General features: G+C 34.2%; 1 protein-coding gene across 6 annotated transcripts in view; it reads left to right on the forward strand.

Annotated features, from left to right (window-relative positions):
* LOC120429132 (high affinity cAMP-specific and IBMX-insensitive 3',5'-cyclic phosphodiesterase 8) overlaps positions 1–25,818 on the forward strand; it is a 315,218-nt gene that overhangs the window by 110,815 nt on the left and 178,585 nt on the right. The window contains exon 1 of one of the 6 annotated variants that reach the window (XM_052709691.1): positions 9,413–9,683. The exons of the other annotated variants lie outside the window; for them this stretch is intronic. Within the exon in view, the coding sequence (XP_052565651.1) occupies positions 9,671–9,683 (13 nt within the window). The 5' untranslated portion in view covers positions 9,413–9,670. Of the gene's footprint in view, positions 1–9,412; positions 9,684–25,818 lie in introns of those variants that run through there. 6 annotated transcript variants of the gene reach the window in all.

Below are 25,818 nucleotides of genomic sequence, written 5' to 3' on the forward strand. Positions count from 1 at the left end.
TTAGTTTGCGGAACTTACGCTCTGGCTGCCGACGACTCCAAGTAGAACTGCTGGTGCTGATCCCGGGTGACTGCTGGAGACTGCTGGCTGCTGGAGACTGCTCGTTCCAATACGAGGATGAGGAGTTCTCAATTGACTGAAGTAAAACAGTTGTTTTTGGGAGTGATCTCCGAACTTAACTTTTATTTGGAAAATTTTACAATATAACATTAAACCTACGTGTTACACTACTGAAGTATATAGTTTAAATTATTGATCAGCATAAGAGTAAGCGGGACGGATTAATCAGATTTACACACTTCCTTCCTTGTCATGTAATCCTTTTAACTACCTCGCCACATGGTGTCTACCTTCTCACTAATCTCATTAACCCTTTGATATTTCCTTTTGTTCTTGGTAGCCCCCCTGTGGTCAGGTGAATCTACCTGATATTTCCTCCTTCCTATGAGAATAAGTCTAATTGTAATGTCCGGTTTGAAGATATTTCCGGATCTTTATAAATGTTCACTACGCGTCTACATTCCGGGACCCGTAAATCATCCTATGGTTTACAAAATAAAATATTACAGATGCGTCTCTAAATTTATGTTGATCTGTGCTTGTTCTCTTGTTTTGTTACATTTAATCTTCCTGTAGATCATTATCCATGTCATGGGATTAAATATTAGTATACATATATAACTCATCATGATTATTCCAGAAAAGAATGATGAAATACGACAAAAACCTATAATATATGATGATTCAAATATCGAGTATATAATGTTCTGGGCTTTTTCAACTACATTTAATGCTTCTAATCGATATCCTTGTTGATCTGTTTGATGGCCGTCTAATAGTCTATGAAGCACATTTGAGGCAACGCGTTTGTCTACCTGATTATAAATCATGTTTTTCATTTTCTCTACACTGTCATAGTCATAAACACCGCTTTCCATTAAGTTTGGTAAAGGAGTGTATTTCCAAGCTGTGACTATTTCTGTTGATATTTTAGACGGTGCTACCGTTTCTCTAAATTTGTTATCTACTGTGTACCATTTCCCTCCAATGCGAAATTTTGCAGGCAGTATTGGTGTACAATCAATTTGATTTCCACGATTTTGTAAAATTCTTGTTACTGGTGCAATGAACATGGATTTATTATTATAAAATACTGGAATCTCTTGGTAACAGTTATCCTCAAACCGGGGTGTTACGTATACAGGTTTGCATTCGAGTACATGTAATACTTCCCCTGCTGCTACTGCTGTATATCCTGATCGTCTTATAATGCTTGAGACGAATTCAGCTGGATTAATTCTTGCTAATGTTAGTTTTGTTTCTAGTAAAGATTTGTCGACTTTACACATCTCTGTCATTACAGTATTGTACAACTCCGTCATACTTTGTCCGAAGTAGTTTTCTACGAACGTAATTTTTGAGTTGAAATATGTAAAGAGATCAAAATTTCTTCCCACCACGTTTGATTTCGTGAATGGGGAATCTCTAACAGATGTTTCTAAAAGAATAATGCGGGGGTGATCAGTGGTATACCCTATTCTTCCACAGATTCTCGTTACATCTTTGGTGCGTATCGAGAACAAATGAGTGGAAGTAATAGTACTATACATTGGGTTTGAATTTTCGTTATTCACGGTTTTGTTAACTACCCCTTCAAACAAAACTTCAAATTCAGTTTCTTCGCATTTTTTATTGAATTCTATGTCCCATGTTAAGTACCCATCTTCTGCATCCAGACATTTTCCTTGGCTGTACGTGCAGGTTAAACCATTTCTCAGATGAATAATATCATTTTCTGAATCTACTACTGCTGTATAATCGCGTAGAGTAATTTCATATTGGTAGTAAACCAGAGCGTCTTCCCAGGTGTAAAGATGAGTTTTATAAGTCCCACCTCTGCAACTGCTACCGGAAAGTGTTCCAACGATCAACTCTTCCCCTCTAGTGGTAGCATTGCGTTTTAATTCGTGAAGGTGGAAGTCATACGCTAATTTGATTGTTCCCAGTTGTTGTGAATATCTACATTCCTCTGAAGTAAAATCTTTAACTATGTATTCATACCCTTTGTAATAATCCGATGTGTGCGAATGCATCCCACAATGCCTAATTTTTCTTTGTATTATAACTTTACATTGAAAAACTTTTGTCTCCTTGTTCACCTTTTTTTGTAACACCTGAATATATATTTCCTGTGTTGACAGATTAGTTGTCGGTGGTAAACATGAAGCCACGTCCAAGAGAGAGTAGCTAGTTAAATTTACCTCAGGATTGCTGCAATCATATGCAATTAATCCAGATCCTTGAAATCCAAGGGATTTTCCAAGGAATAAACATATAAAATACAACGTTGTTAAAATGTTCATCCAGGTGCAGGGTCTAATAATTTTCCTCCTCTTTGGTTTAGGGTCGGATGCAGATAACCTTGAAGCTAATTTTTTAACTTCATCTATGTCTACTTGTTTTCTTATACCCCAGTTGGCTTTTGGTTTTTCAATAACCTTTATATAGCCTACAAAATGTACTGGGTTTTGTTCTTGTATATTTTTAGTTTGTTTTTCAGTTTCCTTAGGTTTAGATGGTTCCAAAACATCTAAAACTGCTAATTTCACGACTGGTCTAGTATATTCACCATTAGCGGTTTTTACCACTGCTGATCTTACATTACCGTCTTTGCCAGTATGAATTTTTATTATCATTCCCTTTTTCCATTTGGCTTTCTGATTGTCGTCTGCTATAAGTGCTATATCGCCAACTTTCACATTTTTTACAACCTTTGACCATTTTGATCGTTTTGCCTGAGTGGGCAGGTACTCGTGTAACCACCTGTCCCAATAATTCTTTGCTAAGAGTTGTACTCTTTTCCATTGTTGCCTTGAGGCTTCGGCTTTAGAAACATCGTTTAGTGACGTCTCAGTACTTCCTGCACATCCCATTAAGAAATGATGCGGGGTAATAGGTTCGTCATCCGTTGCATCTAACGATATAGATGTAAGTGGTCTGCAGTTTATAATAAATTCAATTTCAGTGAGGAGTGCTCTAAGCGTATGTTCAGGCATAGTATCGCTAGGAAGCAAGGACTTAATTTCTCTTACCATTCGTTCCCATGCTCCTCCAAAATGAGGGGATAATGGAGGATTGAAGGTCCAAACGATTCCATCAGACGCAAGCCTATAGCGAATTTTCTTTAACTCATTATCTGCACCTACAAAGTTGGTGCCATTGTCGCTATACAAGAACTTTATCTTCCCCCGTCTGCTTTGAACGGAGTTTAAACAGACCAAAAAGGCGTCTGCACTTAGATCGTGTGCAACTTCCAAATAAACTGCTCTTGTCGTCATACATGTAAAAACGACTCCCCATCTTTTTTCGGTCCTTCTACCTATTGAGACATTGTAAGGACCAAAATAATCTACTCCTGTATGCGTAAATGGTTTTACGTACGGTTGAATTCGGCATTCAGGTAAAGGCGCCATTTGTGGAACGTAAGCCTTCGCCTTATTGTTTTTGCAATATTGGCATCTATTGACAACTTTATTCATAGCTGCTTTTATCTGAATTATATGGTATTTCAATCTCACTGCAGCGATTGCAACATCTCTCTTTTTATGGTAAAAGATTTCGTGATGTTTTTTCAAAATGAGTTGTGAAACATAATGAGCTTTAGGCAAAATATATGGTTGTCTAGCTCCATATGGTAAGCATTTAGCATTGACGTACCGAGTGTTTGAAACCAGTGCGCCATTTTTATCTAAGATTGGTGTTAGTGGTTTAATATTACTCTCTTCTTCGATTCTATTTTTAGTTGTCAAGTCCAACACTTCATCGCTAAACGAGTCCCATTGTGCCTTCTTGATAAGGATTATTTCTGCCTTTTCCATATCAAAGGCTGTAATATTTTTATCAAATGTTGTCTGTTTTGATTTATGTTTTAACCAATCTATGTATTTCATTACTATACATACCGACCTTTTTAAACGGGTCCAATCAGAGCACCATTCAATGTTCAACCAATCAAAATTTGGTTTATCTATAGCTGCTATGGTAAAAATAGGTCGTAATTCCTCATGGCTCAGATCTGGGGAACCTTTATCTCCAATTTTCCAAAGGTTATCGTAAGTTTTCAAAAAATCTGGACCGGAAACCCATTTTGATTGTGTTGTTATCATTTTAGTTCCTTCGTCTGCGGGATTGTTGGCTGTATCAATGTATTGCCATTGAGACTCTACTGTGGTATCTAAGATTTCACTTATTCTGTATTGCACAAATTGCTTATATTTCCTGACTTCAGATTTTATCCAGCTTAAAACTGTTTTTGAGTCGGACCAATGAGTTATTGTATTAATTTCCAACCGTGTTTCCTTTTGCACAGTATTTGCTAGTCTTGTTCCTAATACAGCAGCTTGTAGTTCCAAACGAGGTATTGACATAATTTTTGTAGGGGCAACTTTTGATTTACCTGCTACTATTGTCAAATCAATTCCCTTATCATGTATAGTTCTGATATAGATGACGGTAGCGTACGCTCTTGCTGACGCATCACAAAATACATGTAGTTCTCTTTTGATAATATTCTTTGCATATGAATAACATCTAGGAATTCTAAGGTTGTTTAGTGTAGATAATAGTTTTATCCACGTAGACCAATCTTCTTTTACTGAATCTGGAATTTTATCATCCCACTCTATTCCAACACGCCAAAGGTCTTGCATAATGATCTTTGAGTGTATCGTTATGTGTGCAATCAAACCTAGGGGATCGTAAATGCTCATAACAAACGACAATAACTGTCTTTTTGTAGGATCTTGTATCTCATCAAATTTGGCGGTTATTTTAAATTTATAATTGTCTTTATCCGTATTCCAGTACATGCCGAGTACTTTTTCAAAAACGTTCTCGTCCATGTCTAATTTGATTTCGTTCAATGCAGTTATTCTATCGCTGGGTAAATTTGCCAACAATGATTTTGAGTTTGAGATAAAATTTCTCATCTTAAAGTGTGCTTTGTCGTGGATTTTTATCACATCTAACACAATCTTTGTTGCCTTGTTTAAATCGTTGAAACTGTCTAGATAATCATCCACGTAATGATTTTTTAAAATAGCTTCAACTGCCTCTGGACAAGTGTTCAAAAATTGTTTTGCGTTAGTGTTTTTTACGTATTGTGCACAGGCTGGAGAACAAGTGGCACCAAAGGTCATTACTTGCATTTCATAGATGTCTAAACGTTCATTAGGATTTTTTCGAGAAACAATTCTTTGAGAGTTTCTATCCTCCTTACGAATTCCCACCTGATGAAACATCTCCTGTATATCACCGGATACAGCTATTGGTTCCTCCCTAAAGCGCATTTTAATTCCTAGAGATGATTCGGTCATATCAGGCCCAGATAACAACTGAGAATTTAATGAAATACCGTTAATTTTTGCCGCCGCATCGAAGACCAATCTTCGTTTTGGGGGTTCTTTATTTTTATTTTCAATTATGAAGTGGGGCAGGTAAAAGGTTCTCGGAAGTTCCGCTACTGATTCTTGTGGGCTTAACTTTCTCAGGTAACCTTTACCCAAATATTCATCTATTTTATTGTTATACCATTCCTTCAATGAAGGATCCTTAGCGCTCTTCTTTTCTAAAAGGAGGAATCTATTCAGAGCTGTTTTGAAGCTATTAGGAAGATTAACATTGTCATCCTTCCATAATAGACCAATTTCATATCCCTTTTCTGTTGGTACTAATGTTTTGCCCATTATTTGTAAGGCACGTTCATCTGATTTAGAAATAAGAACGTTTTCGGGAACTTTTACTCCCAAAGATTCAACCGAAAAGAATTTGGACATCATTTCTTTAATTGATTGCTCATCATCTATGTCTTCTGAAATTACAAATAAATGTTCGTTGTTGTTATGGGCGTCATGTTTACTATTGCCATATAATACCCACCCTAACTTAGTCAATTTTGCTACAGGTTCAGAAAATTGTCCTGATATTTCTTTTTCCCCTTTGAACAAGTAAGCGTGAGGCAAACCCAATAGTATTGTAGGTGTTGCATTTTCATATGATTCTAATTGAACATCTTTTAAATACGAGAACTGCTTTCTAAGACAGTTAATGTCTAGAGATTGTGTTGGAAGTTTTAAATTCTCGATAGTGCGTAGATCTTTAACGTTAAATCTACTATTGTTGGAAGATTTGATGCTTATTTGCACTGACATGCTCTTGGAGTCCTCTTGGGTATCTCCATTTGTCCATGCTAATGTCATTGGTTTAAATACTCCCTTAACCTGAAGTTGCTCTGCAGTATCAGCATTTATGAGACTTACTGATGAGCCGGAATCAAGAAAGGCAAAGGTTTTAACTTTGTTGTTACCATTTATCAACGTTATTGGAACAATTTGATAAAAGACCTTGTTGTACCTTTTAACATGACAGTTTACTGTATGTTCTGTTGATACCCTTCCTGATCCAGAATCTGGTTTGTTTCCATGAAGCATCCTATTATGCTTACTTTTGCAATTATTTATATTACAAATTCGAGCAGATCGACATTGTTTTGTTACGTGATTTGCTCCTAAACAAGAGAAGCATAACCTCTTTTCCGTCACAAATTTTTGCTTTTCTTCTGGTGTCATTTTTTTGAATTTAAAGCATTGTATTAGTTTGTGATTATTTAAATTACACTTGATACAGCTAATTTGGCTTGTATCCTGTGTGTAAAGAATTCGTTCTGATTTAGTTCTTGAATTTGAACTATCAGAATCGACTAATTTTGCAATGGCTACCTTTTCTTTTGGTTTTAGAAAAGTGTAAAAATCTTTTATCGTTGGAGCTTTATAAGGATTGGTAGGTGATGATAGCGTTTTTTCTTCGTTTATATTATCTAACCATTGGTTCTGAAGACCAGATGGAAGTTTTTTCATTAGATCCCGAACTAGTCGAGGATCGTTTAAATATTCTTCATGATGAAGACTCTCCATATTAATAACCAAATCTCCGATGGCTGATATAAAATCAACCATGGATTTTGGGTTATCATAACTCGGATTACGAACTTTTATAATATCGTTCATTAATCCGTTGTAAATTTGTTCAATACTCCCAAATCGCTCTTCTAGAACGTTCATAATTTTGCTGACGTTACTAGAATCCGATAAAAGGGAGTTGACTCTAAGTAGAGCTTCTCCTTTTAAACATTTTTCAAGCCGGTTTAAGTTCTCTATGTCAGAGAAATTACCAAGCTTGGTGGTTTCAAAGAAAGTTTGTTTAAATTTTGGCCAATCTTTAAAAGAGCCGTTGAATTTTGGCAAGTCTATTAAAGTTTGCCTAAATAAAAATGAATCTGCAGTTCTTGGTTGAACTGACAGTCCTTCTAATTTATTGACTATGCCTTGTAAAAACTGGCAAGTCAATATATCTTTGTTTTCTGTTGAGGGTTTAGTTGAAACATCCTCAATACTTTTTTCTAATTGTTTGACCTTTTGGTCAAAACTTTGTAAAGTCTTGGCAACTGCATCACACTTGATGCAGTGCCAGTTTTCATTCTTATTTGGCATACGGCCAAGTCCTACACATTGCAGGTGGAAGAACCGATCACAATGACTGCACATTAGCATGTGCTGATCATCAAGATTGGTGCAACTCCTGCACCTACCATTTGGATTCACTATGAATTTGTGATCCATATTTCTAAATACCTTATGTTCGATGATGCTTCGTCGATCCTTGATGCTTGATGTTGCTTCGTCGATTCTTGATGCTCGATGTTGCTTTGTCGATGTTGATGCTCGATGTTGCTTCTTGATGTTCGACCTCGCTGTGTTACTTCTTATATTTTTTTTTTTTATCACTCGCTTTGCACTAAATCTGCTTTGCAATCTTACAGTTTTTATTCCTTTATTATATATATTTTTTTTTATTTATATATGTGTTTCTAGTCTTCCTTTAACCACTCACTTCACTTCTTGAAATCACCTATCTATTAAAAGGTTTTTTTTTTTTTTACTATTTTTGGTGATTTTCTGCAACCAAGCGGATCTCTGAATTTTCATCCAGTCTTCCCTTTACTTGAAGTAAAGTTTTAATGTTGAAAAAGGTTCTTCTTACTTTCTTCTTCTTCTGGGTTCTTGCCCAGGATCGTTCACTGTGTTCTTCTGGACTATTGTCCAGGATTATTCACTATTGACGATAACTCGTCTACACTATCTGAGCCTGACACTGCTCATACTTGGTCACTTGACCGCTCTAGAGCGTCGGAGACGCTTTTACACTCTTGACGATAATTCGTCTGCACTAACTGAGCCTGACACTGCTCACACTTGATCACTTGTCCGCTCTATAGCGTCGGACACGCTTTTACTTACGATCACGATCAGATTTCGACTGACCGGAAGCTCGGAGTCCTCAGTGCTTGATTCCGACAAGCACTTCTCCTAATCCTCTCTGGAGCCACCATGTAAAAACGTGTGGGGACGTTTTTAGTTTGCGGAACTTACGCTCTGGCTGCCGACGACTCCAAGTAGAACTGCTGGTGCTGATCCCGGGTGACTGCTGGAGACTGCTGGCTGCTGGAGACTGCTCGTTCCAATACGAGGATGAGGAGTTCTCAATTGACTGAAGTAAAACAGTTGTTTTTGGGAGTGATCTCCGAACTTAACTTTTATTTGGAAAATTTTACAATATAACATTAAACCTACGTGTTACACTACTGAAGTATATAGTTTAAATTATTGATCAGCATAAGAGTAAGCGGGACGGATTAATCAGATTTACACACTTCCTTCCTTGTCATGTAATCCTTTTAACTACCTCGCCACATGGTGTCTACCTTCTCACTAATCTCATTAACCCTTTGATATTTCCTTTTGTTCTTGGTAGCCCCCCTGTGGTCAGGTGAATCTACCTGATATTTCCTCCTTCCTATGAGAATAAGTCTAATTGTAATGTCCGGTTTGAAGATATTTCCGGATCTTTATAAATGTTCACTACGCGTCTACACTAAGCATCGTGTCACTCACCATCCTATGGGACCCAAGATGAATCGAATGAGACCAAAACGGTCAAAATCTGTTGAGCCAGTCAGGAGATAATCGAGTGATATTTTTTCGATTATCATCCATACACACACAGACACTTAATCAGGTCAAATAGAACGTCAAATTAAAAAAGGGATTTTATAGCCTACTCTCAGTAAGGCGAGGAAGGCCAAACTATTCCGTTAAATTTTTATTTGAGTAAAATATTAGAAAGCCTCTTTGTTTTATCGAGAACTGTAACTTTTAGCAGAAGAAAACGGCAAAGCGTTTCGAGAAATCAATGTTTTCAATTTCCAATATCACAATTCTTCTCCATCAGCATGCAAAACAAATTTTACTTTCATTGTTTCTCCAAAAGCACTCCATCGTGCAAAACTGCACAATGAAATAAAAATTCTCGGAAATCAAAACGTTTTCGCAGTGAATTTCAATTGCAATTGCACAACAAACGGAAAAAGTGGAAAACTACACATCAAACGAAACCCCCGGGAAAAAACTCCAAGGGGTGAAAAATCCCAATTTGCCGCTGGTTCGGCCATCGCCGCGCTGGAAAAGCTCTCCCCCTCTGGGAACCATTCCAGCTGAGGGAATGGAGTGCTAGAGAATATCAAATTGGAATCCAGGACGAGCAACAACACGGCACGATGGATTACAACCGTGAGTAGTTTTTGTTTTGTGAGAAAATACAGCGAGATTGTTATTACTTTTGGTACAGTTATCAACGCGGTGGGTGGGTCATAAATCATTCATCCGATTATAACTAACTAGACAGTGTTCCGTTTTCCGACCCATTTTTTTGTTTTCGAGATCAACCAAATTTCGTTTATTGCTCATGCTCTTGTCCAAAATTGGCCCATCACTCACGTGTCGATTGCTGCATTGGACTTTTTGGCGGGAAAATGGTCCCCTCGATATTGCACACCCACACACACACACACACAAACATTCGATATCTTATCGTGGTCGATATTTTCATTAAGCAGAGCATGGTTTACGGCGTAAAATGGTTGCGATCACGTTTGAGCGGTGTTTCGATAATTGGTTTGCTGTCGTCGGTGTGTAGTAAAATCACCAGAAGCACTTAATGAGTGACGCTGGACGGTCAAGTGATGCGACGACGACAGAGTGTAATCAATATTTAGGTCATTTCAGATTGTTTGGGAGAGAAACTGAGTCGAGTGGATTGTAACATTCTTTACTTTTTGTTGGTTGGAATTTTGTAACATTTGTAGATTAATATGAGTAATGTTGGTTTATTCATATTTTCTTGACTTTTTAAAAACGAATTTTTTGTTCAATATTTAAGCTATGGTATGTTCAATCAGAAGCAATCCACCTTCGCAGGACTGATGATTTGTTTTGATGTTAATTGGATAAGTTGAAAGAATTCATTTAGATTTGCTTTGTCCGCCAGTTTATGCAATCAAGTTAATCTGAAAATAAAATTCAACTGACATAAGTGTGTGTGACGTTATAAAGTTATTGGAATGTATTTTGATTCAAGCTATATGAAATTATATACCAGCAAATGTTTATGAACCCTCTTAGATTCGACCCCGCCACTAGACGATTTTCCTTGAAAAAAAATCTGGAAAAACAAATTTCTAACCAATTTTGAATCTTTTTAAATCATGTCATAAAAAAATAAAACAATCGGAAACAAAAATTAAATCTATTTCTCTGTAAAGAGGTTGATGTTTTGTACAACAAATATTTTTCTAAACCGCTTACTTTTTCGTAGGTATAATTGTATAATTGTACATAGAAGTACTATGTACAATTTTCTCGCTAACTGGAGCAATAGAGACAGTTGATTTTACAGCATCGATGCATCGAGAAATCGATGTAATATTTTTTTTTGTTCTGTTCCAATGTAATTCGAAGTCAATCAAAAATAAAATAACGTTGTACAAAAAAATAAGGCTTCAACAACCGGCCCAATTCGTTACATTTTTTTGTCCTTTTTGAACCATGATGCCGGTACCTAATGAAAAATGATTGAATATGAAAATTTATTTCTAATCAAAAAACAATTGGATACGTAAATATAACACTCAATCTTCCATATGGCCGTAAGGCTACCAACTCTTGCTGAGCAAAAATCCGTATCCGAGTTTTTTTTATTGAAAAGGTCCTATAACATGTGAAACGAAACACAACAGTTTACAGGACCATTGAAAAAACTTTAGATTTGTTAATTCAAATAATTTCACAAGTTTTAGAAAGGCTTTGGAAATGTAAATATATTTAGTAAGGAAGTTCTAAAAGAACAATTCTAGAGTTTTTTTAAAGGTCCTATCAACATTTGAAAGACAATAGTTCAAAAACTCTATAATTATTGATAATCAAATTTTAATTGAGGAAACCCCGGAAAACTCTCCCTTTTTAAATCAAACTCACAGAAAAATAAAAATTTCTAGTTAACTAAAGCTTCGACCAAATCAAAAAAGCAAAGCAATCCACTTTTAACGACCCCCGGGACTTTTGTGGTCTCTGTTGCAAGTTTCTGCTGATTTCTAGGCACCCAAAACCTCTTTTACGCAAATCAAAAAAGCAATTCAATCATTAAAAAGTTGTTAAAATTCCGTACAAATCCGTATTATGCGTAAAATTCCCTACAAAAATTCCGGCCTGTTAAAAATCCGCGAAGAGGTTCGTAAATTCTGTGTCTTTTGAAGGAATTTTTTGATCGATTTGGTGTCTTCGCCAAAGTTGTAGGTATGGATACGGACTACACTAGAAAAAAATGATACACGGTAAAAAAAAATGTGATTTTTTTATTTAACTTTTTATCACTAAAACTTATTTTGCAAAAAAAACACTATTTTTATTTTTTTCATTTTTTGGTATGTTTTGGAGGACATAAAATGCCAACTTTTCAGAAATTTCCAGGTTGTGCAAAAAATCATTGACAGAGTTATGAATTTTATAATCAATACTGATTTTTTCAAAAAATCGAAATTTAAAATTGAATTTGCAATCAAAAAGTTCTTTAGAAATTTTGATAAAGTGCACCGTTTTCAAGTTAAAGCCATTTTTATGTAACTTTTTTCAAAATCGTCGCAGTTTTTCATTTTTTAAATTAGTGCACATGTTTGCCCACTTTTGAAAAAAATGTTTTTGAAAATCTGAGAAAATTCTCTATATTTTGCTTCTTCGGACTTTGTTGATACGACCTTAAATTGCTGAGATATTGCAATGCAAAGGTTTAAATTGGGTTTAAAAACAGGAAAATTGATGCTTTCTAAGTCTCACCCAAACAGCCCACCATTTTCTTATGACGATTTCTTAGCAACTAATGGACGATTTTCAATGGTAAATTATGAAACATTTTTGAAATTTTCCAAATATTCGAAAAGAATATTTTCCAAATGTTTAAATCAAGATCAAGGGCGTAATATTGAATGTTTGGCCATTTGAAATGTTAGTCTTGATTTGAAAATTTTGAAAATATTATTTTCGAAAAGATCGGAAATTTCACAAATGTTTCATATTTTAACATTGAAATTCGGACCATTAGTTGCTGAGAAATCGACATTGAAAAATGGTGGGCTGTTTGGGTGAGACTTAGAAATCATCAATTTTCCTTTTTATAACCTTTGCATGGCAATATCTCAGAAACTATGGGTCGTATCAACAAAGTTCAATAAAGCAAAATATAGAGAATTTTCTCAGCTTTTCAAAAATAGTTTTTTCAAAGGTGGGCAAACATGTGCACTAATTTAAAAAAATGAAAAACTGCGACTATATTCAAAAAAGTCACTTAAATATGGATTTAACTTGAAAACGGTGCACTTTATCAAAATTTCACTAGAGAACTTTTTGATTTCAAATTCGATTTTACATCGAAAATTGAAGTTGATCAATTTTTGCGACCAAAATTTTGATTTTTTGAAAAAAAATCAGTATTGATTAAAAAATTCATAACTCTGTCAAAGATTTTTGGCACAACCTGAAAATTTCTGAGAAGTTGGCATTTTATGTCCTCTAAAACATATCAAAAAATAAAAAAAAATTAAAAATAGCGTTTTTTTGTAAATCAAGTTTTAACGAAAAAAAGTTAAATTAAAAAATCACCAAATTTATTTTACCGTGTATCATTTTTTTCTAGTGTAGTCCGTATCCATACCTACAACTTTGGCGAAGACACCAAATCGATCAAAAAATTCCTTCAAAAGATACAGATTTTTGAATTTTCATACATCATTTTTGTATGGACAGCTGCCAAATTTGTATGGAAAATTATATGGACAAACTAATGATGCAAAATGGCTTCTTTGGGCATACCGAAGGCACCAAAAAAGTTTCAGTCGGATTAAAAAAATACAAAATAAAATCGAATGACCGAAATCCTAGAGAACTGCTCAGATATAATAAGCTAAAGTTTAATTTTAAGTTAAAACTATTTTTTTGGTGTCTATACTTCATCATTCTTGGCATTATTGTGTTCAAAAAGTTGAGAAAATTTCCAAAAAAAATACCTAAGGAACATTGAAGATTGGCTGAATTACAGCGAATAAAAAAATCAAAAAAATAAATAAATTTTGTTTTAGTCCCATGAAGTTTTCTTTTTTAAAGTCTCACATTTTCTGATGCCAAATAACTCAGCAACCAATGATCCAATTTTCAATGTTAAAAAACTAAACATTTGTGAAATTTTATGATCTTTGCACAAATAAATTTATAATATTTGGAAATCAACTCTTACATTTTAAAAGGGCGTGATATTCAATATTTGATCGTTTTAAAATGTTTGTTCTATTTTTTACTAAGAAACATGTTGGTTTTTTTTTTTTTCAATAAAATCAAATGCGGTTTTTCTCCCCTAGAAATAAAAAATGGATTTAAGGAATTAAAAAAGATATTTCAAAAACGGATTTTTTCCGTGTACATACATTGTTCTGAATAGTCCTCAATACAAAAACCTCAAATTTTGTCGAAGATTATTTTTTATTTAGTCACTATTCAAAAATGTCATGTAAACCATATGAAAAGGGTTCTTCAGACATGAAAATAATTTTCAAATAATTTTAATCATTGAAAATTTTACTATTATTGTGTTTAAACATTTGAAAATTCTGTTCAAACGTAAATTAACTAAAAAGTAATGCACTTGGAAAGGAAAAAAAATGCTGCAAGCAAACCTCTCCGACCCTGACTGGACCGACAGAACAACATGTTAGCTGGACTTGGCTTCACCTTAAAAGAGCTGCCGCTAGCTAGCGCGTGTTAACAGGCAATTAACAGCTCCTCGGCCGGCGAGAGAGCGCGCGCGCGAAGAAAGAGTGTTTTTATTGCCCTAACCCGGCCGTCTTTGGTACCGTACCTTCATGGATGCAGCGGTTGAAAATTGTTTCATTTAGTATTATTTTTATGTATGCTTATTTTCTATTGATAATTTCTTTGGATTTTTTTTATTATTTTTGCTTAATTTTTTTTCATTTTATCTGTTGTTTATTTTCAAATTTTAGTATACCTCATTTTTTTATTTTCTTGACTTTAGATTTAATGCAAATTTACAAGTAAACAAATCGCGTTCGACTTGCCGACAACACCCTTTTCCTCCCTTTTTTCGCGGAAAATAGGGGGTGCAATTGTTGAGTGAGAAAACCGAATCGCTCCCCATATAGAACGTACGGATCGTCTCGTCAGATTTAATAGCTGCGGCTTTGTGCCAACGTCGACGTCACGTATACCCTGGGAAGCAAATTCTCCATTCAGAACATTCCTTTGGTGAACCCTGTTGTAGTGATTTTCCCCCTGCTGGAAGGTTCTGTACGCGAGGTGAATAGTGCAGCAGCTCCTTGGCGTGTTTGCATTTTTCCGGGGTGGAAAAGCGCGAGCAATCTCACTAGTGGGAGAGTGAAACATTTCTTGAAGTTGTTACAATTAAATTAGAAATTACTGCAATTGATGTTAGTTTTCTTCTTAATTATTTTAAATTTTCCTCATTTTTAGAAATATTTTTAGTTTTTTTCAAGAACAACAACTTACAAATTACTCATAAATTTAGCAAGTGCAAACCAGAGTTTTGTGTAAATTTAATGAAATTTGTTTCGCTTGCAACGACGACAACGACGATGGAGCAAAACTTGGCGTCTCGGAGAACAGGCTCCACCGTCTCTGATAAGATCTGACGACGACGACGTGACGCACAAAAGTGTAAATGAAGCTGATAAAACCCGGGAAACGGTTCCATTACTTATTGACACTAGTTTGTAAGAGCTGAGTTTGCTTCTTGGTAAGGGTATTTTCTCAAGGTATTGTATCCCGCAGCTGTTTTGTCTCGGGAATCTTGTCAGCTAATAGATGGAGGTGTTTCCAGGAATGAGACTCTTGCGAAAAAAAAAACATTACAAGCTGCAAATTCAACCAACTGAATTTCCCTTCCAACATTCTTCAAACCACAGAAACAATCCTGCTGGTAAGATTTCCACTGTTAAATCTTTTCATCCTCAGCGTAAAACCACTGAACCTGCAGAATTCAGTCCGGAAATGTCTCCATTGCAATGTGTGGTTCGCTTCCACTGGTGGGGTCCCACATGCACCAACGATTACGAATGCAAGAATTTTCCCTCCACGTGGGGAGAAAACCCCACTTCAAAGATTCACACAGGAATTGCACACACCCTGCTTGCAGCGTTTTTTGTTCTCTTTGAGTTTTAAATGTTATAAAATTCGAGGTGGGCTTGCGGATCTTTTTTTTGAAAATAAAATCAAGTTACAAAAAAATCCTTAGCGAAAATGCCATTCAATAATAAAAAAACAGCAAACAGAAAAGGAGACAGAAACACACAAAAAATATTAAATAGAATAAAAAAAAACAGAAGAAAAAACAACAGAAAACCAGAAAAAAACCAAAAAAACAAAAAACCCAAAAATTAATAGAAAATAGGAAAACAAACAGAAAAAATAGAAATATAGAAAACCCGAAAAAATAGAAAAAAAGAAAAGGAGAAAGAAACGCAAAAAAATAGAATAACAGAAAAACAGAGAAAAAACAGAAAAAACAGTATAACATAAATACAGAAAATCAAAAACAAAAAAACGGAACGAAAAATCAGAAAAATGCGATAAAGTGATAAAAAAACAGAAAAGGAGACCGAAACAGAAAAAAAAACAGACAAACAGGAGAAAAGAACAAACAAAAACAGAAAAACAAAAAAAAACTAAATAACAGAAAAACAAACAAAAAAAACCAAAATAAAAAAAGAAAAACAGAGATATAGAAATAAATAAAACAAAAAAGGAAAAAGGGAGACAGAAATACAAAAAAAAAGAAAAAATAGAATAACAGAAAAACATGAAAAAAGAGAATCAGAAAAACAGAAACAAAAAAAACAGAAAACCAAAAAAAACGAAAATAGGAAATCTTAGCAGCATCAAGCATATAACAGAAATCAGTAGCCAGAAAGCGAACAGCTAAAAGCAAAAAAAGAACAAAAATAAAACAAAAAAAAACAAAAAAAAAACAGAAAAAACGGTAATTAGAAAAACAGAAAAACTAAAATATGTAAAAACAGATGTAAAGAAATAAAGAAAAAGAGAAAAAGAATAGAAGACAGATACACAAAAAAAATTTCAAAAAAAAAACAGGAAAACAGAAAATCAGAACAACAGAAACCGAAATAAAAACAAAAAAACGGATAATGTGAAATTTTAACAGGAGACACGTAACAGCAACAGAAAATAGAACAAAATAAAAACAGAAAAATGCGATTAAGTGATAAAAAAAACCGGTAAAACAGGAAAACTAACAGAAAAATAGAAAAAAAAAACAGAAATATAGAAATGTGCACAAACAGAAAAGGATAAAAGGAGACAGAAATACCAAAAAAGAAAAGCATAATAGAATAACAGAAAAACAGAGAAAAAACAGAAAATCAAAAAAACGGAATAACAGGAAAGCAAACAAAAAAGCAGAAAAATAGAAAAAAAAACAGAACTAAAGAAATATAGAAAACAGAAAAGAAGAAAAGGAGACAAAAATACCAAAAATACAGAAAACAAAAATTGAATAACAGAAAAACATGCAAAAAGAGAAAACAACAAAAAAAATTAGTAACCGAAAATAGGAAATCTTAGCAGCATAACATAACAGAAATCAGTAGCTAAAAAGCAAAAAGCTAAGGCAAAAACAGAACAACAATAAAGCAGGAAATCAAAAATCCAAATACACAAAAATAGAAAAATATAAAAACAGAAATATAGAAAAAGAGAAAAAAAAAAGAAGACAGACAAAAGATTAAATAGCAAAAAAACAGAGAAAAAAATAGAAAAAACTGGAAATCAGAACAACAGAAAACGAAATAAAAACAAAAAAAGGAAAATATTAAATTTTAACAGCTGACACGTAGCAGGAATCAAAAAGAAAAAAAGAAAATAGAAAAATATAAAAACATAAAAATGCGATTAAGTGATAAAAAAAACGGGAAAGCGGGAAAACAAACAGAAAAATAAAAAAAAACAGAAATATAGAAATATAGACAAACAGAAAAGGATAAAAGGAGACAGAAATACCAAAAAATCAAAAGAAAAACAAACAGAAAAATACAAAAAATAAAAACCGAACTATAGAATTATAGAAAACTGAAAAGGAAAAAAGGAGACACAAATACAGAAAAGAAAAATTGATTACCAGAAAAACATGAAAAAAGAGAATCAGAAAAACAGAAAACAAAAACCCAAGAAACCGAAAATAGGAAATCTTAGCAGCATCAGGCACATAACAGAAATCAGTAGCCAGAAAGCAAAAAGCTGATAACAAAATCTGAAAAGCAATAAAAGAGAAAATAAATAAACGGAAAAAGGTAATCAGAAAAACACAAAAATAGAAATATATAAAAACAGATATATAGAAATATAGAAAAAGAGAAAAAGAAAAAAAGAAAGATACACAAAAATAGAATAACAGAAAAACAGAGAAAAAACAGAAAATCAGGAAAACATGAAATCAGAACAACAGAAAACGAAATAAAAACGAAAAAACGGAAAATATGAAATTTTAACAGCGGACACGTAGCAGGAATCAGTAGCCAGAAAGAAAAAAGAAAAACAGAAAATAGAAAAATATAAAAACAGGAAAATGCGATTAAGTGCTAAAAAAACGGAAAGGAAAACTAACAGAAATATAGAAAAAAAAAAACAGAAATATAGAATAAAAGAAAAGGATAAAAGAGGACAGAAATACCAAAAACGAAATGAAAATGGAAAAACAGAGAAAAAAACAGAAAAAGCAAAAAGCAAAAAGCAAAAAGCAAAAAGCAAAAAGCAAAAAGCAAAAAGCAAAAAGCAAAAAGCAAAAAGCAAAAAGCAAAAAGCAAAAAGCAAAAAGCAAAAAGCAAAAAGCAAAAAGCAAAAAGCAAAAAGCAAAAAGCAAAAAGCAAAAAGCAAAAAGCAAAAAGCAAAAAGCAAAAAGCAAAAAGCAAAAAGCAAAAAGCAAAAAGCAAAAAGCAAAAAGCAAAAAGCAAAAAGCAAAAAGCAAAAAGCAAAAAGCAAAAAGCAAAAAGCAAAAAGCAAAAAGCAAAAAGCAAAAAGCAAAAAGCAAAAAGCAAAAAGCAAAAAGCAAAAAGCAAAAAGCAAAAAGCAAAAAGCAAAAAGCAAAAAGCAAAAAGCAAAAAGCAAAAAGCAAAAAGCAAAAAGCAAAAAGCAAAAAGCAAAAAGCAAAAAGCAAGAATTAGAAACAACAAATTTTAAAACGTCTCCAGTTGAACCCACTCTAAAATTTTCTCACCGCGAAAAAAACCAAATGCACCAGGTTGCTCAGAGGAAACCCCTGCTGGGTAATGCATTTCCTCGTTCCCGGGTGCACTCGTCTCGGCGGAACATGAAAAGGAATGACTTTTCTCGTTGCCCCTCGCAATGGGGTCATTCCGTTGCCAGGGGGTTTCCTTTCGGGGTTGGCTCCCAATTTCGCACTGCAGCGGAAAACAAGCGCTAGTTTTGTGGGCCCCGGAGTCGTGGTGCAATGCTGGCAGAGTTATGAATGTTGAAGGGTTCATATGAACTTTTTAATTAAATACTGTAGTTTGGAAAATTAAATGCTTTTTAGTGATTCCGCTGGCTATCATTGAAACGTGTATATTATTTTTATGGAGTCCGGGAAAGTTTCAAGCATTATTTGCAAATTAATTTTGGTTTGCTGTAGGTTGGAAACAAAGCCCAAAAATTGAAGCAAATTAGAGAAACCGCACCAGGACCTCCTTCAAAAAAGCAATAGAACGGTGCCACTCTTCAATTTAACGCTGCAACCGGTAAAACACTTCCGCACGAACCGCGAAATGTCCAACCAGTTGCACCAGCAACAGCAACTACCCCGTGGTCAATTAGAGTAAATTTCATTCTACTCTCGGTTATCAGACCGAGTCCACGTGGCACCGCCCATTGTTCTAGGGACCTCCAGCGCAGGGCGTGTGGAGCGCAGATTCAATTTAACTTTCATCACTCAGCAGTTTTATCGCTTCAACCACCGTGAAAAAAGTCGTGCAGACGACGAAGGAATGTAATTGGATTTTCTTGGTGAAAATTGCCGAGTCGGCCGAGAGAGTAGTGACATTCCCTGGGACGTGGTCAAGCGTTGACAGAGAGGGGTGGGGGGGGGGGAGGTGCCACGTGGACAATAGGGGGTTTAAAATATAAAATTAAAAAAATTTGAATTTCATAATTTCCAAACGGAAATATTCTAAAATAATGATTTAGAAATCATAAAAAAGAACTAAGTCCACTAATCTATGGTAACGCTCCTTGTAACAGACCAGCAACCAGTCAGTGGAGAAGTTCCGTGAAGTTACAGATTTAATTGTTTTCGTCTCAGAGAAGCAGTGTTTTTCGCAATTAAATGCCACCTTTTGGGGATGGCAGGAAAATAAAGCTTCCTGACAAATGGGAGCTTGTAAAAGCCCAATTAGATGTGGCTTCTGGAAAGGACTACTGATCATGCTTTGTTACTTCAAAAAGCAATGCTGTTGAGTTTAAAGTGTTTTTCAGCAGCAATTAAAAAATAAAATAATACTGAAAAGTTATGCAAAACAGCATGTATATAAAAGATAATAATTAAAGATCGTCGAAAAGTAAAAAATGTCATTAAAAAACTATGAAAAATAAATGCTTTTAAATATACAAAACAGGATTCACGAGTAACAGATAGTAAAACAGCAATTCCCCACGAAAACAGCATGATTCAAAAAAAAAGTTCTCCAATCGGGCTCAAAATTTTTCTTGGAGTTCCTTGGCCAAAATAATTAGTCCTGTATTTTTTTGTTTGGTCATTAGGGTGACATACGCCCACCCAAAGTTAAAGAACGAGGGGATAATCCTCACGAAAAGAAACGTGAGGAAAGTGCTATTTTACGAGAGTATAGTCCTCTCGCGTGTTCATTCGTTCATTGGAACAATTCATCCTATTGAGTGGCTTATATGGACAAATGACCGCCACTTAGTCACCGAATCGTGGTGGCCCATACGGCAAAGGCACGATTCATTATGCCGAAGGTCTTAGGTTTGAGTCTCGGTACCGGTACTTTTTTTTATAGATGAACTTTTTTTGAAGATGAACCCATGAGTAAAGTACTCTCGGCAATTTCGGGATTTATCCTCTCAGTCCGCACACAGTACCATTTTACTACCGAATCGTGCTCTTTATCCTCTCGTATGCCGATGCCCAGTTCTGGGTGCCGTGTAAGGGTGGTCCGAAAATGACATTTTTTGTCGATTTTCGCAAAAACCACTTTTTTCAAAAAATCATATCTCCGCGCCATTTCATCCGATTTTAGCTGTCTTAGACGCAAAAGAAAGGTGATTAGTTTGGCTATTTGGGAAAAATAGTAAGAAGTTCCAAAAATCTAGCTTAACATTTGAAAAGGTCGTATGAAAACCTAAAATGCTGTTTTGAAGGTCTCAGGACCAAAGAGCCTATGCCTTAAAATATTTTTATCAGATTCCTAGAAAAATTTTACATAACATGTCAAAAAATGTTGAAGTTATGTTTCCTCTTTTCTGAGATACGATTTAAAAAAAATAAAAACTGGGGTTTTCGACGGGTAACTCGTAAAAATTGGTAAAATTACGAAAATGGCAAAAATACTTTTTTTCACTAAAACAGCGATAACATGTTTGGGTACCAAAATTTTCAAAACAGCATTTTAAGTTTTCATACGACCTTTTCAAATGTTAAGCTAAATTTTTGAAACTTCTTACTATTTTCCCAAATAGCCAAACTAATGACCTTTCTTTTGCGTCTAAGATAGCTAAAATCGGTTTAAATGGCCTGGAGATATGATTTTTTTTAAAATGTGTTTTTTGCGAAAATCGACGAAAATGGCAATTTTTTGGACCACCCTAACACGGCGTAAATCACCCTAAAGGCCAAGCAAAAAAAAAAAATACGGGTCTGATTATTTTGGCCAAGGAACCCCCAGAAAAATTTCGAGCCCGATCGAAGAACTTTTTTTTCGAATCATGCTGTTTTCATGGGGATAATAAGGTCGTCGAAAAGTAAAAAAATGTCATCAAAAAACTAAGCAAAATAAATGCTTTTAAATATACTAAACATAATACAAAAGATGCACAAAATAATGATTTGCTGAAAAAAAAATTGTGACAGTAGCAGCATGGCAAACCATTTTTATTTTATCTTTCTAAAATGAGCAAATTACATGCAAGTTTCAAAATTATCGAAAATTTTGTATGACATATTCTAAAATATAATCATAAAAAAATTAAACCGGCAATTTTAAAACACCTCGACAAATTATGGCGATTTCAACCTTTTGAAAAATAACTTGTAAAGTGTCAAAAATAAATTAATTTTATTTAAGAAAGAGAAATATTAAATTTCATTGAGGTTATTTTTTTTTTTTTTTGAAAATGTCATCCTAAACAAATTTTTATTTTTGCTGTAACTTTTTTGATGCCTTCGGTTTACCCAAAAAATCCGTTTTGCATAATTAGTTTAGATACATGAAAATTCAAAAATCGGTATCTTTTGAAGAAATTTTTTGATCGATTTGGTGTCTTGGGCAAAGTTGTTGGTATGGATAAGGACTTCGCTGAGAAAAATGACACACGGTTAAACAAAATTTGGTGATTTTTAATTTCACTTTTTGTCACAAAAACTTGATTTGCAGACCGGCCCGTGGCTTAATAGCTACGGCTCCCGCCTCATAAGTGGAAGGTTCCGGGTTCGATTCCCGACCGGTCTCCTTGAAATTATTCGACTATAATTGAACTTTGAATATGAACAAAAAACGCATGGAATCAGGTGGGATTCGAACTCACACCTTTGGATCGGTAGTCAAATGCTCTAGCCACTCGGCCACCGAGGGGTTGACACTCCTTTCAGTGAATTAATCCGTAGTGGTGAAATAATGTCACAAGGTCATTTACTTTATAATACAACAATCCCTTCCCCAACGATTCCCCTACACACACTACACACCATATTCTATAAATAACTCGAAGTGGTTGGTACGGTATGTCCTCACTTCTTCTTCTTCCCCTGATGATTCCATGAAATGTGGGTTCCGGCTGCCGATCCCGATGATGCTATGAGACGCGGGTTCGATTCCCGCCTTATCCACTGAGCTTCTATCGGATGGTGAAGTAAAACGTCGGTCCCGGTTTCTCCTGTCTCGTCAGAGGCGCTGGAGCAGAAATCCCACGTTAGAGGAAGGCCATGCCCCGGGAGGCGTAGTGCCAATAGTTTCGTTTTCGTTATCGGGTTCCGTTCATAGAATCTGTCTCATGCGGTTAATGCAACGCAGTAGGCAGGGCAGCTTTAGTGAGTGTAATACATTGCGGGGGTTCTCGAAAGTACAGCAATCATTAATAATAACAAGAAAGAACTTGAGGCGTAATCTAACCATAAGTTCTTCCCGGATGCTTTCTTCGGACTGGCTGCGCTTGTGTTCGATTAGATTAGATTAGATTGTCACAAAAACTTGATTTGCAAAAAAAAACACTATTTTTATTTGTTTTTTTTTTCTAATACGTTTTAGGGGACATCAAATGCCGACTTTTGAGAAATTTCCAGAATTGGCAAAAAATCTTTAACTGAGTTATGAATTTTTGTATCAATACTGATTTAAAAAAAACGAAATATAGGTCACAAAAATTTGTTAACTTTATTTTTTATGTAAAATCAAATTTAAAATCAAAAAGTACTTTAGTAAAAATATAATAAAGTGCACTTTTATGAAAATTCAATATTACAACCTTTGGCACTATTTAAAAAAAAAATAACTGCGACTTTTTTCAAAAAGTTATCTAAAAAAGGCTATAACTTGAAAACGGTGCACTTTATCAAAAAAATTACTAGAATATTGTTATTAATTTTATATCCAATAATGAAGTTGGCAAATTTTTGCGACCATTATTTCGATTTTTTGAAAGAATCAGTTTTGATTCAAAAAATCATAACTCGGTCAAAAATGTTTTGCCCATTCGGGAAATGAATGAAAAAATGGCATTTGATGACCCCTAAAACATATCAGATAATAAAAAAATGAAAAATAGTATTTTTTTCAGTGTAGTCCTTATTAATACCTACAGCTTTGCCGAAAACACCAAATCGATCCAAAAATTCCTTCAAAAGATACAGATTTTTGAATTTTATGCATCAATTTGTATGGAAAACTATATGTACAAACTAATGATACAAAATGGCTTCTTTTAGCATGCCGAAAGCACCAAAACAATTTCAGCCGGATTAAAAAATACAAAAAATATAGATAATTTCGGCTCTAATGGTAATAGTTTTTCTTGTTAAAATCAGATTTATGGTGTTCAAACTTTAATTTTACGTCAAATGCACCACTAAAGTTGCTGATATATTTTCTAAGTAAAAAACAATGTTTATGTTTAGTTAACTATGTTTATAAGCTTTTCAACAAAATACATAAAAAATTCAGGAGAAATTGTTAAGAAGTCAGAATTTTGCATGAAATTCGTTAAACCCTGTTTTGTTTTTTTAATTATTGATTTATATTGCATTCAGTTCTGAATCGAAGCACGAATGAAAAGTTTTTACATTTCATATGAAATTTGTTCAACTGAGAATGCTCATACAATTTGAATATTTTTCTGAAATAATATTTATTTTCTACTAACTTATTTTAAAAGCATTTCGTTTTCCGATTCAAAATCATGTTTATTGAGAAAAATCATGACACTTTGAAAAGATTGAAAAGAACTTGAAGTACTTTGAACACTTCTCAATCAAGGTCAGAATGATTTCATACCATTTCGTTCGTATTTAATTTGTACTCTTCATTTTGCGAATGAATCTCAAACCGAACGATGTTACTCCGTTTTACTGTACATCAATCGGGCTGAAATCCCTTCTTCTACCAATTTTCGAATAATTCAATGTCCATGGTATGTCCAGCTTACAACATTGTATGAAGACTTGTATGCATACAAATACTCATAAAAGTTGATTTTTCAAAAATATAGAGAATTGACTATTCCTGAAAAAATGTGTGCTCGAAACATTTAGGAATAAATTAAAAATTGACTTGAACTTTTCCTGCAAGGTAGGTTCTTTGAAAGTACTATTTTAAGTACTTTTTATTTTAAAAATAGTTGGAAACGGAAATACTAGTCAAAAACGCGATACGCTTATCAAGTTGATTAGATTTACTTAGTAATTCATGCAGAAGAAACCATTTTTGAAGCAAACCATGAATATTTTGTAATAAAAGTTAAATAAAAATATTGTAAAAAGATCTTTTCAGCTTACTAAATATTTTTTTTTTATTTATAAGCAGAGTTTGTTGTTTAATAAATCACGCCATTTTAATTATTTGGATTGTAAAAACCAACTCATTGAGAGAAAAGTTGATTATTGTTCCAATTCAATCTTTGAATGATTGATATCACGATTAACAAATTTTCCAAAGATAAATATTTTCATATATTTACTATAAATTTTTGTAAGGCGTGCCTCCAAAATCGTATGAAGACTTGTATGGAAGAAAGAAAGATAGATTTAATATGGCTTCAACGAGAGCGTGTCAACACTGTCAACAGCTTTTCTTTGTTTTTTCTAATATGAATTAAATTAAGTATTTCTAGAAATTCATCACTTGAACTACTTTTCCCATTAAAGCTCGTTTAATTGATTTACCTTGAAGTCATTACTGCTTTTCCCGCTTCCTTTTCGAGCACTTTTCACTCTCTCTCTCTCACCACTCGAAAAAGAATTGAAAAAAAAACCAGCTTTGGCCCATCAGCTCTGCAAGTAAATCCCCTTTAATTATGCAGCATTCGGTACATCTGGGTGCTTTCATTTCGAAATAAAAAAAAGAGAAAGAGCAGCTTCAAAAAGCTCGCACAGCGCTCACACACCTTCACGAGTAGTGCCAGATAAGGCACGAGGCTAAAAAAGAGCCTGATAGCGAGCTAACTAATGTTAAGGTGAAAACATACACCTCTAGCACAGAAAGAGTGACTTTTTTCTACGCGATTGTGAATGGAAGAGAACAAGATGAGGAGAAAATCGCTTGAGGAAGAACGAAAGTGACTGTTTTTTTTTGGGGGTCGTAACTGCTACCGAATGAAAAAAGGGGAAAAGACAAGCAGAGGTGTTTCGATAGGCCAAAATATGAATAAATTAAGAATAAGAATTTACAGAATCAAACATTAAAAATAAAACAAATTCAAAAATGTTAGAGAGCAACGATTTGGCTCTTAAAAATATTCCATTTATCTTTTCCACTATGGATTCCCGGTTAGAGCTAAGCCTAGCGGCTAACGTTTTTATCCCTCACTCTTTCCTGAGAAAGTTTGCCGTCAA

The sequence above is a fragment of the Culex pipiens genome, chromosome 3 (assembly GCF_016801865.2).
Source record: "Culex pipiens pallens isolate TS chromosome 3, TS_CPP_V2, whole genome shotgun sequence".
Taxonomy (NCBI): Eukaryota; Metazoa; Arthropoda; class Insecta; order Diptera; family Culicidae; genus Culex; species Culex pipiens.